This window comes from Cryptotermes secundus, unplaced genomic scaffold (assembly GCF_002891405.2).
Source record: "Cryptotermes secundus unplaced genomic scaffold, Csec_1.0 scaffold468, whole genome shotgun sequence".
NCBI lineage: Eukaryota > Metazoa > Arthropoda > Insecta > Blattodea > Kalotermitidae > Cryptotermes > Cryptotermes secundus.
Genome location: NW_019721526.1, coordinates 1,309,567 through 1,329,722, shown reverse-complemented (window position 1 = coordinate 1,329,722; position 20,156 = coordinate 1,309,567). Strand labels below are relative to the sequence as shown.

The following is a 20,156-nucleotide window of genomic DNA, read 5'->3' as shown; positions in this document are numbered from 1 at the left end:
AGAACAGGCTTAGCTTAGAGGAAGTGGGATTCAACCAGGGAATAAAGAAACACTTTCCTTGCTGTTTTTTAATGTGTACGGTATCTTGTAAATATAAGATTAAAATTGAGAAGAACTTCACACGACAGGTTACTATATTACATTGTCTTGAATTAGTAAATTACTTAAAAATGCAGCATTTTGATTATCCAGTATGGCAATTATTATCATTGAAAAGGGTAACTATGGCGCTCTCTCAAACACACACGCAGTGAGCTACACGTGATATTTCTCACATACTACAAGAATAACTATAAATATACTACAGGTATTGTCTGGTAAATATTTTTGTATAAGCTCTTATAACAATATTTATGGCACTTTGTTTTTTTTAATGCTAGTGGGCTGGGACTAAGTCCCTTCTACTGTGGCCACTTCTGGCCTATTGTACCAGCCCCATGTGATAGGTGAGGGTGATTGTGGAGCAATTGGTGGAATGAAGATTGGCAGGGTAAACCGTAGTACTCGTAGAAAACCACTTTGTCCATCACAAATCCCACTTGACCAGACCCTGGATCGAACCTGGGCCGCTGCGATGGGAAGCCAGCGACTAACCGCTTGAGCTATAGCGGCGCCGCCCTAGCACTTAAGTTAATAAGCTATCAAACTCATCGATGCTGATTCTGTATGAAAAAAGCAAACATATTTTAGTGGCCTACAGGTTGGTATCTATTTTAAAAGCGATGTGATGCCTTATTATGCATATATTTTGGTTAAATTTTTTTTTAATTTAGGCCTACTCTTGTTAAAATTCTTTGCATTCTACTATGTTTATAAGATCATATTTAGATATTAAAATTTAATTACCTCATTTATTTCTCCTCATTTTCATATATATTCATGTATTCGTTCAACTATTGAGTATTGTATGAAATGAAAAAAAAAACATTAATTTCATTAAAAATAACATTTTGTGGTTTCTGATGAAATTTTACTTCTATTTCAAACCGACGAAGGTTCCAATTTTTGGCAAATTTTGAAGGTTTCATGTCATCGCGCCCGTTTATACTACTATCCCTGTTGTGGGATTATCTGTTGGTGAAACGAGGAAAAGATCAATACGTACCTAAAATTAATATATAGTCCAGCAGAAGACAACAGACACACTAAAAAAATAGTAAGATATCAGTGAAATGATATTTTGGTCGGAGCGCCATATGATTGGAACTGGTTTTCTTGTTGAAGACAAGACAATTCCTCACAGATGTCCATGTCAGTATTCCAGCGACATTGCAAAGGGCAACGTTTACACGATCGAACGCCGTTTAAACACTCATAGAAAAACTGACTGTTACTTGGATGCGGCAAGAATATTGGATATACAGTCGAGGGACATGATGGTTCTGGCTTGCCACCTGTCGCTGCGCAACATTCTGGTTTCCCTGGAAAGAGTTTGGGACAGCCAACGCTACATGAGCTATCGCAACGGCGTAAAGTGCTATTGTACTCTTGCCCATTATCACATGCAGCAAGCACTTTAATCCCAGCCGTGCAAATATAATACATGTCACAACTACATGGGTCTTCAAACACCTCACCTTCTGTTTCACAGCACTCTTTGATATCTCCTCGGTCCTTGCAGCCTGCGTTACAAGGGTGATCACAGGTGTGAGTCGCCTCATTAAAGTGAAGATCTCCGGGGCAGTGAGACCACGACAGACTGCAGTGGTTATAGTATAGCTGGCAATCTGTGTCATGCCTCGTAAGATCACAACATTTATTTTGTATACAGTTCTTTTTATTGCTAGGGGGGCATACATCCTTTACAATTTGCCCACTTCTGCATACTTCACAAATTGTACAGTCTTCAGGGTCTACTCTCAGAGGCATGTTCTCGTCACATGGGCAGAAACAGCCTCGTATTTCACAAGGGTTCCTGCAGCCTGCTGTACACGGATCGTCACACGTTTTCGTTACTGGGTTGAAATGGAGGTTTCCTTCACACTGTGCCCAACTTTTAATGCAACTGTCATAATACATTTGGCAATTTGTAGGGTCTTCGCTACGCTCGCAAATTCCACAGTGTGTTTGTACTGTAGGTGGACATGTGTCTTTCACTAACTGCCCACTTCTGCACACTTCACAAATTGTACAGTCTTCAGGGTCTACTCTCAGAGGCATGTTCTCGTCACATGGGCAGAAACAGCCCCGAATTTCACAAGGGTTCTTACAGCCTGCTGTACAGGGATCGTCACACGTTTTCGTTACTGGGTTGAAATGGAGGTTTCCTTCACACTGTGCCCAGCCTTTAGTGCAACTGTCATAATATCTTTGACAATTTGTAGGGTCTTCGCTACGCTCGCAAATTCCACAGTGTGTTTGTACTGTAGGTGGACATGTGTGTTTCACTAACTGCCCACCTCTGCACACTTCACAGATTGTACAGTCTTCAGGATCTGCCCTTGGAGGCATGTTCTCGTCGCATTTACAGTTGCGCCTGCACTCCGGGATTCTACAAGGATTCTCGCAACCTGCAGTACATTGGTCATCGCAGTCTCTCTTTCTCGCATTAAAATGTTGACCATTCGGACATTGTCTTCTCTCTTCAAACGTTCCGTTGCACACGAAAAAGTGCGTGCAGTCGGAATAGTCCGCCTTCTTGAGCCCTGTGTCACACCTGTTCGGCCCACATATCGGCGGAAGCAGGCTCTCTGCTCTGGTTGTGGCGTTGTGCTCGCAGGCAGCGTCCAGGGGCCACACGCAATTCAGTATCCTAGGACTGAAGTACGTTGTCGGAGCACAGGGTCTGCATATGGGCTTTCTGCTGCCATCGCACTGGATGTAGTAGTGACAGTCGGTTGGGTGAGGAAAGTAGTTCTCGAAATCCGTTACAGGATTGATGGGGCACTGAGGCGCTGGACCTTCTGGGCACGAAGGATCAGATCCCCAGTGCCAGCAGTCTGCACCAGCAATGAGGAGCAGTAGGAAACCTGCAACAGTAGGCCTTTTTATTATTACTTTGAATTTAAATAATGCCATGATTTGGGGCTAAATATACATATTCCTCCGTACATGGGGTAAGCACCATGTTATATACACATAGTTTTGCTCTTAAGTACTTATAATTAATAGGATAAACCTGCTGACTTTTTAAATATAAGTTGAAAAGAATGGAGAGTTAATTGCCTTTCTTTGAAGTACATGCTTTCCACAAATATTCTGTCTTCGACTGCCAGTCTTTCATTGGACTTATTAGTAATTTATAGGAGGTACAGATCCATTTCAGCGATAGCTAATCAGCAGTGACATACAATACTGCACATATGACGCATATGATTATGGCCCCAGAGCTGGTCTAGATAACGTGTAGGAGAGAAAATTCTTGACCATAACGGGATTCGAACTCCGAACCTTCGAACGTCCAGCCTATAGATAGTCGCTATACGGACTGTGCTTTCCAGCTCCTCGAATTACAGTAAAATGTGAAAGTTGAATTAGGTCTATTTATCCTTCACGTTTTGAAATACATTAACCTTACGTCGACCTCAACCCTTTTTAATAATTCATTTAAATTCAATTCATTTGTTTACATGCTTACTCAGCCGAAAATGAAGTAAGCACAAGCATTACAAAATAGCGATGGAAATAAAACAGACACGAAAGAAAAAATAAGGAAACTTGTGCCATTTAGATTACAGTAAATCTGTTAGCTCAAANCCACCACCACCACTGTTAATAATATAACGTGTATAGCTAGGCAACGGCGCGATGAACACCTCGCTTAAGTGCACTCAACAATAGGACGAATGTTGATAGCTCGTTGCTAGACACCAGTCAGTGTACCAATGGGTTGGCGAATAGCTATTACGTGACTGGCTTTCTATGGGATCCGTGTCGCGTCAGTTACTACGCAACGACAAGGGAAACATGCCTCTATGTAACCGTTCGTCACAATTTGATGGATCTTTTGTACTAATTAAATTTATATTAAGTTAATATCTCGTAAATACAAAGACATCCAGATAGCAGATAGCTAACTCTTACACGCAGAAGTGACATAGTTCAAGTTTTGCTATGTGGACAGGAAGTAACATCTGGTACTTTTCCTGGAATTCTGGCAGTCGGAAAGTCTTTGAGAATCTGAGAGCTGACAGCTTGGAACAGCTATAACTTAGAAGTGGGAGGGCCGGAGCCTCATCCCCTGAGAGTAATGCATCAAGTCGCTGTCAACTTTAGCGTCAGGTCAGCAACTGCCAAAATCACATAGCAAAGCAACATGATTGGAAATTCACAAATTTAGGGAAACTCCTAGTTTGAAAACTTAACCAATGGCACAGGTTGGAGGAGTGGATTTCTCTTGGAGTCTGTGGTTCGTGGACCTCAGGATTCAGAGAGAGTGCATTCCACCTCAGGGAGTCTTCTTTCAACTTTCGGCCAAGTCAGACACTAAATACAAATACGTCCCTTCAGTAAAAGTATTACAAGCTAAATATAATTAAGTGTAACCATTAGAGTTTCCGTTGTGTTTAGTGAGCTTAAGTTAATTAAATAATTAGTAAGTGCAAAAGTCTGAAGTGGTGTATGTTACTGTAGCGTAAGGTTCTTCCTGCCCTGCCTGAGCCAAGCCTGTATATGACCCGGGATAAGAACTCATCTCTACCCATTACAGAGCAGAACTAAGCTACTTCCGTCTTTCCCTACTTGCGGGACACCTAATGGTAGTACAGGAACGAACTCATCGCCTACCAGCACCAACAACCACAATTCTCCTCCTTCCCACCTAACGTCTCGCCATCCACGAGCAGAGGGAGGAGGGTAGTAACTCCAGTGGAGGTGTCCAGACGCGAGGTGCAGGTGAGCCGCAACACAGGGAAAGGAAGGGATACAGGCAACGAACTAATAAGCGACGTAAAGTCGCGCAAAAGGCAGTCACAAGTGGTGCCAAACGTAGGGGCCACAGAAGGAAGAGCGGTAACATCTACAACAGTGGAGGCTGCGATTTCTGCGTGGTCGGGGACTAGATCTATCGATTGGGCCAAACTGAATAGGTTTTACCTCAAGACGGGTACATAATCCAGTCTCCGAAATGTTGTGTTTGTAAGTAGAATCAAGACAGTATTTCGGATAAAAACGGAAAAATGGATAATGTCCAGAAACATAATTATTGTATCTGAATTATTATTAAAATTACTGACGTGTTTGTCACATGCATCACGATTTCATGTAACAATATAACCATCCTTCCCCGAAAGTACTTGACAACATAAACGGCGGACTGGCCGTGACTGAACAAGTGAGAACTTGTTTGACCATGGGAACAAACAGATTTTAAAGTCTGACGAACTCCGTTGCCAAGGTAATATAAACGAGGGCCTCAAATATTTTTAATAAAAGGTCATCAGTTCCTTTTTGTAGTCGACGTTTCGATTGTACTTACTTAATCTGTTCCTCTTGTGCCTTATGGTGTCCAGGTTTTTTTCCATTTTGATCATTTTACAGACAGTAGGACACCTTGGACGAGTGATCAGCTCGTCTCAAGGTCTCTACCTAAACACAGAATGAGCACACATACCAAACACCTATGCCTTGTGTGGGATTCAAACCCACGATCCAGGCTTCCAAGCGAGCGAAGACAGTACATGCCTTAGGGGGCCCATACACATACGAGTCTGGCTCGCGAGTTCGACTTGGCCCGGGTTCCAATGAGCCAAACTCGTCCGTGTGTGGATCGTCACGCTCATACGTGTGTGGTGAAATTGATCCGAGCCCGGCTCCTCGCCGAGCCGGACTCACGAGTCAGACTCGTACGTGTATGGGCCACCTTAGATCTCTCGGCTCCCATGACTGGCTGTTTCGATTATAGCAGTGAGATAAATATTATATGTTACAGTTACTTTTTCATAGAATGGGCTTTTTTTATACGCTAGTGGAATCATATACGAAAGTTTCGAAATGCTCAGTTGGTCATGTTAACTCCAAAATATTCCAGCGTTGACTACAGTGAATTTGCTGTCCATGCAGGCTGAGTTACAAGACATCAGAAATGAACTGTCAAGCACTATTTATATTCGACTGTGAGTAGGTATTATAATGAGTCTGCGAACTTAAAAATTTGCAGAAATGAAAGTGACGCGTCAAAAGAATGTGAAACTTCTTATTTTTGTTTAAGAACACAACCTTTCGGAAGCTGATTCTTCTGTCATCATCAGATAAAAGTAGAAAACCTATTTTGCTGGGTCCATTACATCAATCTAATCCGGGAGAGAATTCAGCTTCCTCTAATACTTCCAACAGAAGAGGTTTCGTGCTGTTACCTGGTGACAAAAGAAAAGTAACTTCGGAAACTTTGTAATGTTAATGAAAAGTGAGGCGATGTAAAGTATAGAATTTATATGTCAGTTTGAAACTGGGGTTAGCAGCGTTCATTTAAAGAATTGTGAAGTTGATACTTATTTCTTATGATACGTAGAAATATGCAGGACACTGAGTGGCCAAATGAAACTGATGTGCTGGTCAGTAGCAATATAACCTACATATTACACAAAACCGTGGCTACAAAAAAGTAAAAGTTTCTCACGAAACTAAAGAAAAAGGAAGTTTTTATTATTACGTAACACGGAACGTCAGTATAAGGTTCAGTCGACGCTTTTAAAGTCTTCATTTCCTTCACAATTTTTCCGGTTAATTTTCTTATTTCAGTTGTGAAATACAGGAAAAAAGTTATTGACACAAACTTCATCAAGAACAGAGATATTGCACCAAATAGAGAGATTAATTATATTGTGAACAAATCTGATAGATTTTTATGATTTTTATGTAGAAATAAAAGATATAAATATTTCAACGAAAGGTTAGATTTAAATTTCGTTTTGCATCTGTCTTTTGATGGATAAGAAATTCTTTAAAATCATGAGCAAATATATTTGTGTATCGCGTATAGTAGAAAGTATATTGGACCAATATATATGAAAACTATATTCTACGAACAGTTTTATAGGTAGAATATCCATATTAACCTTCACTTAGAGGTGTTTCGCAGACGAAGTGGAAGAGCTTACTATCATTTGCTCAGTTTATGACTTTCGCGGAAAGAAGGCGCGGTAGATAATGGAAACACTCTAACTTACATTGCTATGTTACGGTGATTAATGAAGTCATAATATGCATTATTAACATTATTATTAGTAACTTTTTCCTTGGCCGCATCCACGAACAAAATAAAAGGGACAAAACATTTCTTGAAATTTATTTGAAATAATATTTTGACGTGGTTAGGCTATTTCGAAATCCAAGTTGCAGTGGGGTGGGATTAAGACTTTGTGAGGCTCTGAAGTATGACAGAGATGGAGCCCATGTATTGCACCCTCCCGAAGATAAGAATGAAATATATGTTCGTGTATGTGGAAGTGTACAAACACGCGATTGTCAACAGCCGCACAGTTGCACTATAATGAACGATGCCCCCTCCCCAGACATGTTTTAGATTGTCACATCTGTTCCTGTGTGCATTGTTCCCATCATTAAAATGTGATTCACGATAGAATATTCCGATGTCTTGTGGGTATTTTTTTGTCTCGGTGTTCGGAGACATGCAAGAAAAAGTATCTCAGGATGTCGAACAAGTCGTCTTAAAAGACAGCAATTTTAACTCGCATTCTGAAGAGCCCGATTCAAATATCGGTCGGAACACCGTCGACAATGACCGGAAATTTCCGTAATTTTTTAAAATGTCGAGATATTACATAAAATTACATCACTACCGCATTTCTGCACATCATTTCCAAGTTTCTACTAACAAATCGTCTACAATTCGACATTACACTCCTTAAATATTAAAGTAAATATTATATTTCAGAATCCCGTTGCATTGAGACATTATCCTTATTGTTAGAGTACACGTCAATAATGCAACAATATTTTTTTAAAATGTAAAAGACATCTAAAATATGTTTCTCACGAAAAAGTGCAAATTTAATATTTTACGACGTTTTTAAAATCATAAAATGTAATTAAGACACTAAAAATATAACTTGTACACCAAAAGTGATCATCAAATTACTAAAATATCTCTAGTTTTACACATGCCTCTTCTCAATGTACACCAGTAACACATATACGGGAGAAACACGACACACCAAAACTACGATGGTTTCAAAGAGTACAATTACAGCGTTCTAGCCATGAGATAAAAACTAAACAATGACGACAGACAAGTGAACAGTGCAGTGGTCTCCCTGAAAACAAATGAAAAATTACCTTATGATGGCCCATGTGCGGCCGAAACATGGTACATTGAGAAGAGACATATGTATAACTCGAGACATTTTAGTAATTTAATGATCACGTTTAGTGTCTTAATGACATTTTATGATTTTAACAACATCATAAAGTATTAAGGCTACACTTTTAGTGAGAAACTGATTCTAGATGTATTTTATATTTTAAAAAATATTGTTGCATTATTGACGGGTGCTTTAATAATAAAGATAATAAAAATACATATTAGAACAGCCCATGATTGTTACGAAAGCAGCTCTAGGCGACAGAACTTCAGGACCTCGCAACTACAGAACGAATTTATCGATTCTGAATTACAAAAATTGGAGCCCAGTGTAATACACTGAGAATAATGAGAGAGCTTGTCGAGAACCGAACCAGTAACCTGGAAGATTAGCCCGCCGCTGCTAGTACTGCCACATTAAGATTCCTGAAACCACTGACCTGTGCAGAAACTTTTGCCACTCCAGTCTTGTCCTCTGCAATGTTGTGAAGAGCTGAAGCACGCAAAACCCATGTTTCAGTCTTTCTGAGCTCCTCCTAGCCTTACCGGTCATTGTTATACCACTGTGGGTTGCAGAAGGTCATGGACGTAAAAGGATGGTATGTTGTGTTGAAGAATACTTGTCCATTCGTATGCACTGCATTTGCCAAATTATGAAAAAATGCAGCGAGTTTACCTGTCTCCTTACCAGGCAGAGGATTATGTAAGAGAGGACAATGAATGTAAGTAAGTCGTTTTATACGCAGTATGTGCATAAATTAATTCTGTTATCAGGACAAAAACCTAAACATCACATACTTACTGCACGGCCTCTTGTTGTGTAATTGTTTATACATCGTTACAGTGAAATTAATTAACATCGTAATTTCTCCTCAAAATTTCTGTCCTCTCGGATGTGACCCCTTGTTGTTTAGTAGATTGTACCAACATTCTGAAGGGTACCACTCTCTACATATTTAGGGCGTAACTCTTACAGTCTGCAGGTTGAGGAAGCAGGTTTCTCATAAACATTGGCGCCCAGATACCAAACTGCACTGCGTCACTTCCAGGACGACCGTAATCGTGGAACTCATTACCGTGAGAACTTCAAGTCCGATATAATTTTCCCTCACATATACGCGCCTATTGTCATTTTCGTATTTGTGTAGGTATACGAAAAAGTGTCTTGTTGGTAGATGGGACAGTTCAATAGTATTAAAATTATTTTAAAATATGTTACGTAAGCCGTCCTTATCACATATACGTTGATGTTATCTTTTTAATAACATGTCAGAAATTTATATTAAAATATATCACAAAACAGAAAAATAAGATATCCAATTATTATTTTTTTATTCGTAGTGGGGTGGGACTAAGTCCCGTGTACTGCGGCCACTTCTGGCCTATTGTACTAGCCCCAGATGATAGGTGAGGGTGATTGTGGAGCAATGGGTGGAATGAAGATCAGATATTCAGTTAACAGGTATCAGATTTTTTCGTTCATATTTTCCACCGATATATTCAGGACAGAATAAGTTTTAAATAAATAATTTCTTATGTTGGCCATTGCCCAAGGTATGCTTAGCATACACAGCGGTTCAGGAGTTGGTTCTGTTTCCGTTTTGAGTTCATGCATTGCTGCGCCACTGAATGCTGTGTCATTACTTTTTAAAGTTTAATATTTCGGACTCAACACTAGGATAGTACGCCAACCACGTGACAACTGGGGAAGGCCCTGCACGGTTGTTAACAATTCTACATATGTCACGCATGTGGTTATTTGCGATTTCGTAGTAGAGGTAGATGTAGGAAGCGCACAGTGGCCTGTTAAATGATGTGACACTACTTTAAAAGAGATCACAACTTGTTCCTATCACATGTCTTCAATTCATCGTTCTCAAAGCACTTTATCATTCGATGTTTCATGTCTTACACAAGTGAAGAATCATTGTTAAAAAAAATTCGATTCAGAATTACTAGGTTTTTGGACTTCGCTCATCGTCCGGTTTTCTGAAATCTAGGGAACACAGTGTGATTGAGGTTAGCTCTTTCTAAGGGACCCAAAAGAGGAGGAGTCTTCCTTCCTCACCTGAGGACGGAAACAGATACATTTTCCGAGATATTATATTGTCTAGTTTCTAGAATACTGGACGATGGACAATGTCCAAAAACCCAGTAATTATGAGTGTCATTCATCATCGTAAGAATCCTTTAGAATTTAATTAACTATTCAGTGAGGCCGCGCCATAGCTCAAGCGGTTAGTCACTGGCTTCCCACCGCGGCGATCCGGGTTCGATCCCGGGTCTGGTCAAGTGGGATTTGTGGTGGACAAAGTGGCGCTGTGGCAGGTTTTCTCCGAGTACTTCGGTTTCCCCTACCAATCTTCATTCCACCAATTGCTCCACAATCACCCTCACCTATCATCTGGGGCCGGTACAATAGGCCAGAAGTGGCCGCAGTACAAGGGACTTAGTCCCACCCCACTAGCAATAAAAAAATATTTAGCGAATCAGGTTGGAGGTAAGGCGAAAAAGCAAACGTAGAGATCTCTGGACAACACATTACACCTTTCTATAAAACAATGACAAAGACCATGGAAAGAAATTGAGTATTTTCCGAAGGCGTGTAATTATACAAACTTTCAGAATCGAAAATATCTTAGAAGTGCCACGACTTTGGAACTCTGAATGTTATTAAAGCCAGCATCTAGTGAGAAGGAATTAATGTATGAAGACAAAATGGTATTAATTCGCGTAACTAACAAATTAATAAATATAGTCTTTCTTCAAGGGTTAATAGTGGCTCTGTTACCCAGGAAATTTCTCGCCTGATGGAATCCTAAGACTGGATTCTGAGTTCATAAGAGCCAAGGTAATGTTCAATAAATACTTGTATTTAAGAAAAGTTGTCACTTATCTTTCACATAGAATTTGAGACACAGACAGACATGATGACACTCCAGTCATGTATCATCTTATAGCATAGAACGTAGATTTGAAGGATATAATTAAAGGTCACAATACAGAATGTTTCACTAAGAACTAAATCAGCCGAGTCTCTGACCGTCGGCTTGTTATCCGGAACATCAGATGTCATCTCCCAAGAAAACCGAGCCTAGATTGGAGCCTAAAAAGCCGCGCATTGTAAACACAGACATTCAGTTCTTAAAGTAATTATATCGTTTTGAAGAACTCCCATCACAGTACATGCTCAGAATATCTCACTCTTGTTCTTAAACAAATTTAAAAATAGTTTGACATTGGTCTTGGTGGATGTAATGGTTTCACAAACCTTGTGCTTGAGTTCATCCTCTTCATGCTGATAGTTTGAATACACAAGATTTTAGGTTTATTCACAGATAAAAATCGCACAGACTTATATCTGGAGACCTTGGAGGCCACAGTTTACGATTTAACATTCTCATTAAACATCTCGTTAAGCAATAATGGATTAATTAGCAGTGTGTACTGTAGTACCATGTTGCATGAAATGACCTTGTTTTATGTTCCACTTCTTGCCGTCTATATGCAACTTCTGTTAGCATTTACTCGTCTTCTTCACTTTATTTTATGTCACAATACATTTCTGCCCACCCGGCCATCATCAGGGGCACAGGTTGCTGTGCTGGAGGGATCTGCTGCTCTCTGTAATGTTCTGCTTTGCGTATGTAATTACCAAGGACTAATTCTAGGTTATGTGAGTTACGAGCTGTAAACATGCACGTGTTGGCCTTATCTGTAATATGTAATGGGTCATATTAAAGTTATATTTTAAGGTATATATTTATGTAAGTTCGGAGGCACACGGTAGTGTAGTTGGTTGAGGTACTATACTACAAGGTCGCTCGTTCGACTCCCGATGAAGTCACTCGATTTGTTTCAATTGACCTAATCCATAAAGCCGCACTATGGCCCTGGTCTCAAATCAGCCTGTAACAGAAATGACTTCCAGGAATCTTTCTGAGGAGCAAAGGACGGCCGGCGGTTAAGGTTGTGCAACCTTATCTTCATCTGTGAGCTGATGGTCTAGATAATGTGGGAGCCTCGACGTCCCAAACCCTATGGGCCTCCACGGCATATTACAAGGATAGCTTTATTGATGTATGTTCTCTTTCTGTCATGTTCTTAACAATTCTGTTGGTTTGTTTATTTTCTTTTGGTTCAGTGTGTGGGTGTTCTGAATGTTTTTGTAGAAGCTGAAGCTGTTCTACTACGAATGATTACGTTGGCCGACCGGCAAGCAGCAAGCTTCCGCTCCAATAAAAATATCCAGGACAGCCACACACCGAACCAAAAATCAAGAAACCACAAAACCTTAAGTAACATCAGATATGGGCAGCGCCATAGCTCAAGGGGTTAGTCGCTGGCTTCCCACCGCGGCGGCTGGATTCGATCCCCGGTCTGATCAAGTGGGATTCGTGGTGGACAAAGTGGCGCTGGGGGAGGTTTTCTCCGAGTACTTCGGTTTCCCCTGCCAATCTTCATTCCACCAAATTCTCCATCATCATAATCACCCGGGGCACGCTACAATACGCCAATCAGTGGCCGCTGTGCCGAGTGGACCCAGTTAGACTCCAACCCCCACTAAGCGAATTAAAAAAAAAAAAAAAGAAACAGCTGATATGTAGAGACTGAATATGCGTAAAGCAGTAGAACAATTTTGTATTGTTGATCGCCTATGATGATTTTTGAAGAGCGGGAGTACCAGCATTTCCAGCCTCGATAATTCATGTTGTATTCGGCTCAGTACGAATCTCCTTTTGAGTGTGAGCACTTTGACATGCACTTCTTGTGAATATGAGGACTCGGGCAGAATGTTATCAGTCCATGCTCGTTACTGTTTAAGCTTGTTTAGCCTCCAAGTTCATCTTGATATTGGCAGCATATAGAACTGCATTATGGCCACGGCTGATGCTACGAAGACAATTATTTAAGGGGGATGCAAAACAAGACATGAGTTTTATCATGGGATGCTTCTTGTTTTAATAAACACCATTGCAAGAAAGGAAACAAGCAGAAGCTGAATTTGGTGTCCAATTATATTTATTTACCACTTAAAATACAGAATTATATTAGGATGTATTATACGATAGCAATATATGCTATGCAATGACCATTCTCCCTGCGTACAGCAAACCGTAATGATGGCGGGTGAGTGATCACGAGCGCCCAGGCGGTGTTTGCATGTACTACTGATTCTGCTAGTAGCTAGCCCTGCTAACAACAGTCTCTGTACCCTCAGATGCCTTGTTCATGGAAAGTGCTAATTGATGAGCTTGAACCCTGCATTCTGTGTTTCATCCGGTACTGGATGTTGTGCCTGGATTCTGAGTACGCTAAGTCGAGCCCCAGATCTGCAATATAATTCATATTGACGATGACTCTGTAGTCGGCTCACGTCATATCTAGGCATCTGTTTGTCAGTATACAGACGCTGTTACAGTTTACCTTCACTATCAATGTCTAGCCAGTAGACTAATAACTTGTAGTCTTGGTTTCCGTCTGTAGTGCAACAATGATAATTTAACAACATTAATTTAAACTTAATTCACTAAATATTCGTTAAATGCTTAATGTGTTATTAAAATTATTGATTTATTTATGTACATTATTAATGTACATTCTGTGTTTATGCTAGATGTTTCAGCTGCACAGGACCATCTTCAGGCAACACCCTTTTAAGGGGTCTACTGTACTTTCTACTTAGTCAAATTGTATTAGTTAAGGTCAGTGTTATTATTGTTAATTTGTTGAATTTTGATGATGTAGGATTTTTTTATGGGGCACGCGGTTATGGGGCTTGGTTGAGGCACTATGCTACAAGCCGGAAGTCCCGGGATAGAATCCCGATGAGGTGAATTTGTTTCAGTTGACCTAATCCTTCCAGCCGCAATATGGCCCTGGTGTCGACTCAGCCTCTTAACAGAAATGAGTACCAGGAATATTCCTCGGGTTAAAGGGCGGCCGGCGCGTAAGGCTGACAACCTTACCGCCATCTGTGAACCGATTGTCTAGAAAATGTGGAATCCTCAACATCTCTCAACCCTATGGGCCTCCACGGCCTGTTAAGGGGATACCTTTACTTACTTCTTAATTTTAGGGTGTTTTTATAGAATGGTTTTCTTCCCGTCTTATACGTATATTGCGGCTGTTTTCGTGTCCCAATGGGTGTGCCGCTCCCATAGCTGTGTGTATCTAGTATTTATTTGTGTTATACTGATTCTGGTGTAACTGTTCTCGCTTAAATATCTTTCTAGGTGGCGAGTGTACTGTTACCTTTCTTAAGCCTCATGTACTGTTTGGAATATAGGATTTTGAGCTTCGATGTGTTATACCACCTCAATGCAACAGGATGCTGAAATATAATATTGTGGATAGGTAGACCAATGTTTCCCAAACTCTTTTAGTTTCAAATTCCTTCGTTGCAAATTGAAAGTGACTGGACTCCCCCCCACCTTCCCAAACGTAAACAATTATTTCAAATGCAATTCAACAATTTAAAAAATAATTACTGATATACCTTAAAGATATCGATAAGTGTTTTTCTATTAATTATATGTATGTAATTAATGTAACCATATAGCATAAAATTTTATCATCTTTGCTATTGATTTATTTTTCGTTGGCCCATGGATAATATTTCCGGCGCCCTTGTAGAACCGCAGCCCCCATTTTGGGAAACTTTGCACTATATCACCAAGGTGCTGTGTATATAAAATGTACGCCAGGCACTGTACACTCTACACCACAATATTCTTGTAATGAATCAGTTAACCCTCTCCCCCACCCCCAAAACAGCTGAAAGGGATCGCTGTTATAATTCTGAATGAGAATAGTTTCATTGGCGGGGCGCAGTTAATGATCCGTGTGTGTTGGTCTGTCCCAAAATTCAGTTACAGACGCCAGTATTAAAGGGATCCAGGCTCAACCTGGAATCCTGAGCAGACGAGAGAAAACTGATAGGAGACAGAGCGGGCAAGTGCAGGCATGGACCCTCTGTGCCAATGAAGAACTAATACCCGGTTGGGCGAGCGCTCCGGTGCCTGATCGTATTAGTAGGTCTGGTCTGTATCCGGAAAGCGAAACTCACAGAACACATGTCACTGGATTTATTCGTCCCCCCCCCCCCATTTAAGAAACTTATTCTGAAACATATTCCAATGATGGAAATAAGTATAATGAATTCATTTAAACGTCTATGTATCCATAGTCCGTCAATAATGCAACAATTGTTTATTCACCAATTAACACTTAATACAACATGTTCCGGCCATAGATGATCATCTTCAAGTGTCTTATTACATCCAAACTGTTACACTGCTCTGATGTGCGCTAAAATCGCGCTTTGCAGTCCACTTAAAAATAACATAAATAACTAAATTCCATGGTTTGAGTCCGCAAGCGAATTACACCAACTGAGCAACCGCCGCTTGACGGCGAAGTTGATGTCAATTTTAGCGGATAGACGGTGTAGCGTGGTCAACGAATCCCCACGGCCGTTAATTTCGGTTTTCTAGGCCGGAACATTATTAATCAAAATCCATTAAAAATTTATATTAAAATTTTGTCGTAAAATTCTATTCCACCTCATAAGCGGCGTTTTCCATTTGTATGGAGCTATGTGATTATTCCAGGTTCGTTTCTGCAGCTTGTGTTTCTGTTTGTTAGCCCGTTATTTTGCTACTTCTGCAATCTGCAATATTCCCCTTGCTTGTGTGTTGTTCCTTCTGGCAGCGTGTGGTGTTGTCTTCACTAGTGCGCTAGTATAGGGTTTATTAGTTCAAGGTTTTGGGGGACCTATTTACAATATACACTAATCATAACGATCTCTGAATCTGCAGTGAGAGGTTTGAGAAGGGCCTCCTCTATATTCGGTATAATGAGTGCCTCAAGGCCCTCACAAGAACAATAACAATTTCATGTATCCTATCCAAATTAATTACACCACGTAGAATTTAATCCTCGCGTATTTTTATGTGTATATAAAACATACCGAGCCGGTGACGGTAGCCGAGCGGTCTTAGGCGTGCACTGACTTCGCTCGCTCGGAAGCCGGGATGGTGGGTTCGAATCCCACTCAGGCCATGGATGTTTGTGTGCGGTTTTCTGTGTTTGTGTACAGGTAGAGGCCTTGCGACGAGCTGATCACCCGCCCAAGTAGTCCTACCGAACGTGTAAGATCTAGAAAAACCGAAAAAGGTGAACGGAGAAGTTCATGGAGGTAGGCCTAGGCCCACTGGGGCTGTAGTGCCAAGGGGAAAAAAGAAATAAAATAAAACATGCCAAGCCACTATGAATAAATGCAGTTATTACACTTTATGTTTGCTACAGAATTATTCTGTGACTTTTTCTGGCCTGTTGTCACTTCGAAACAGCCATATCAAGTCCCAGAGCAGAAACTAAATTTCGACTTATACAATAAGTAGGAGAGCAGTAGGAAAAGGAGAACTTTGGAAGGCAGAACGTGGCAAGCTGGCTCTTGCATGCAAGGGACCAATCGAGGCAGGCCCAGGACGGATTTCGTGCCTCGCAAAAAATTCATGTTAAAGTTGAAAGAAGATTTTCCATTTACGAGATATCATAACATTATTTTCATGGATCAGAAAATTTTTTTGTTCAGTCCTCTTGAAGAGTATGTTTTTGGGTTCTATGTCAAAATTTTTCTTCAAAATGCGTCATTTTTTATTTCTTGGCATACAGTGTTTCCGATGTGATATAGAATTTAGAAGTTTATTACTTAAAGTAAAAATATTCATTTTCTAGAAAATGTGGGAGCCTCGACGTCTCAAAACACTACGGGCCTTCACGGCCTGTTGCAGTAGGGATAGCATAAGCAATTTCAAAATATTGTTATTGCTGATTTCCACACGGTTTTTAGTAGTGGAAGACTGCTGACCTAAGATACTGAATATACTTAGTTAGATGAAAATGCATCTGAGCCATCAGCACTAAGGTTGAAATTACTGTTGCATACTTTTAAAAGGAATAAATCTGCAAGTTGTGATCATATTCCGGGGAAACAGTTTCAAGCAGGAGGCGAAAAGTTACGTTCTGATATCCGTAAAATCATTAATTCTGTCTGCCAAAAAGGAGAATAGTAAGGGAACTCCAAGGGTTTATTATTGTACTAATTCACAAGAAACTGACTAGTAATTTTCGAGGCATATCATTGTTATAATCTTCATAAGAATGTTTATTCTGCGAGTATATCCAGTTCTTAGTGTTATGTCCATATGTGGACGAAGTTATTAGGGTTTATCAATATTGGTCTCGACGTAATATATAAATTGGTTATTTTTACGCATTCATCAAATACTGGCGGAAGAACGGGTGTATAGTACATATGCTATTCATAGACTTCAAGAAAGCCTATGGTTTAGTTAAAGGGGAAGTATTTTACAATATTCCCATAGAGTTTGGGGCATCATTGAAACTAGTTAGGCTGATTAAAATGCGTTTAAATGAAACATATAGTAAATTTGGTATATGTGAAATTAATAAGGTACGTTTCCTATTCGAAATGATCTAGAGCAAGGAGATGCTTTATCCCCATTCTCTTTTAATTTTGCTTTATAATATCATGAGGAATATCCAGAAAAACCACCATGCGCGACTGAAATGAAATGGCATACATTAGTTTCTGGTCCATGCTGCTGATATAAATCTTCTGGGAGACTGCATAAATAGCAAATAGGAAAACACAGAAGCTAGTAAGCAGGTTTGTCTAGAAGTAAACGCAGAGAAAACTAAGCATTTTCTGGCATGTAATCCCGTTAGTTTGCAGCGACTGCGAAATAAGCAACAGCCGTTGTTAGGTAACGGCTCCTCCAACAGACATCAACGCAGCAATTCTACGACAAAGAGATGATACGACGATAATGGGAAACGGTGTTTTCTGTGCGGTCAGTGTCAAGATGTAAGCAGGACAAATTAGGAGCTGGGATTAATGACGAATTCGTTGGTGTGAGAGAGGGGGAGTTAGGGAGATAACCGCTGGAGTTGTGAGCTGTTGCTGTGAGAAGTTGGTATCTGAGGTCGGGGATATTTCGGAAACACATAGTAAGGGGAAGGGAAGGTCTGCAGTTGTAAGCCGCTACAAAGCAACGGTTAGTGGAGCCTGTAACAGATTAAGATCACTAGTCTCTGATATGTGAAGTTCAGTAACAAGTTGTATAAGTGTGCAATAAATCCTATTACCAGCGAGAACCTCGTCTAGAGTGACACTCATACACGTGGCAATATGTTTGTTTCTCGTCACGAAAATGCAGGACGAAGTCGTAATATAAAGTTGGCTAACAGATCCATTGAATATGCGGCAGAGTTCAGATTTTGTGGAACGACAGTAACAAATCAAAATGTGATACAAAAGGAAATTAAGAGGTGACTAAACTTGGGTAAAACTCGCAGACGTTCACTTCGAAATATTTTGTCTTCTCGTTTGCTAAAAATATACAAATTAAACTACATAAATATATAATTTTCCTGTGGGTTTACATGTGTATGACACTTAGTTTCAATTGAGAAGAGGTGCTAAGGAAAATATTTGGATTGAAGAGTGACGAAATAGTAGATTGTGGAAAATTACATGGTGAGGAGCTTCACAACTTGCATTCTTCGCCAAATTTAATTACAGATATCAATTAGAGGAGGTGAGATGGACAGCGCATGTAACCATGGGGTAGAGGAGGAACGCATACAAGGTTTTGGTGGAGGATCTAGATATGTGTGGGAGAATAATATTAAATTTGATCTTAGTGTGCGGGATAATATAACTGGATTAATCTACCTCAGGACTGGGAATAGTTGCTGGCTGCTGTGAAAACACTAATGAACTTTAAGGCTCCATAAGTATTTGGAATATTATTGAGAAACTGATCAACTGGCTTCTTCTCAAGAAGGGCTCGGCTCCATGGAGTTAGTCACCCATTTAGTCAGTAACTTATAATCTCTTCTGTCGACCGGGCCTGTTTACGCTTCGCTGTAAGGTTTTACAGTGTTTTTAATTTCTGATAATGTTTGCTATTCAAGGACGTCTGCACAGAAATTAATCCCCTCCAAAATATACTTCCATCACTATCTTTACCTCCACCCGAGTCCCCACCACCCCCACCGCCGTTTCTACCTACACCTCCACCATAACCTACAGCCCCCACCATCACCACCTACACCACAGACTTGATGTGAAACACGTATGGGGAAATATTTTTTGTGGCGACTTTGTCAGAAGGCTAGGCTATAATGGGTATTAACAAGCTTTCGTCACGGAATTCCACACAGGTGTCTGACTACTTTGAGCGCCGTTCGTAGCTAATTAAATACAATTTATTGTAACTAGTTTTTCATATAGAAATTCATGGCCAATCAAACCAACCCTTCAGTTAATTAACACACTTTTCATGGAAAGCATTTCAGCGATAAATTCATTGAAGGTACATTCTTTAACTGCTTTCCTTTAACATTAGTTGCGCCATTTTCTGAGTTATTCGCTGTCTTTTATTTCTGAAGCCTATGAAGTAATTCGGCGATTTCTATTTTCCCATTAGTTGAATGTGAAAATAAATATATTTTAAACTCAGATTTGCTAATTCACCTGTGTTTAGGGTCAGTCATTTTTGTACCGTCTGCATAGAATTATGTCTCACCAGCCAGCGAAACATGAGCTTAATATTATATGGCTTAATTATTTGGGCAAAGAACGGTTATTATAATTCGTTTCTCACTGTCGTTCAGAGGTTTGGAAGGTTAACTTCAGGGCTATCATATAGTTCGTTGCGCATTTTAAAAATATGTTTGAAAGGTGAGAGACACTAACAGTTTCTCTAGTACCATAAAAAAAGTAAAGCTATCCCTGTGACAGGCCATGAAGGCCCATAGGGCTGTGAGACGTTGAGAGTCTCACATTATCTATACAATCGGC

General features: G+C 40.2%; 2 protein-coding genes across 2 annotated transcripts in view; one reads left to right on the top strand and one right to left on the bottom strand.

Annotated features, from left to right (window-relative positions):
* Window positions 1-20,156, top strand: part of LOC111875523 (fatty acyl-CoA reductase 1) — a 234,824-nt gene that overhangs the window by 73,940 nt on the left and 140,728 nt on the right. The gene's annotated exons all lie outside the window — the stretch shown is intronic.
* On the bottom strand, window positions 534-8,773 carry LOC111875533 (von Willebrand factor-like). Its single transcript, XM_023871863.1, has 2 exons — window positions 8,701-8,773; window positions 534-2,969 (listed from the first exon to the last, which is right to left on the bottom strand). Exons 1-2 carry the CDS (start codon window positions 8,771-8,773, stop codon window positions 1,165-1,167), a joined length of 1,878 nt encoding a protein of 625 aa, XP_023727631.1. The 3' UTR covers window positions 534-1,164.

What these genes read in the sequence shown, in the direction of transcription:
- LOC111875533 (XM_023871863.1), bottom strand. Translation starts at nt 8,773, where the DNA reads ATGGGTTTTGCGTGCTTCAGCTCTTCACAACATTGCAGAGGACAAGAC. An exon ending in TGGCAAAAGTTTCTGCACAG is followed by an intron (nt 2,970 to 8,700) that starts GTCAGTGGTTTC and finishes CTACTGTTGCAG; the next exon opens with GTTTCCTACTGCTCCTCATT.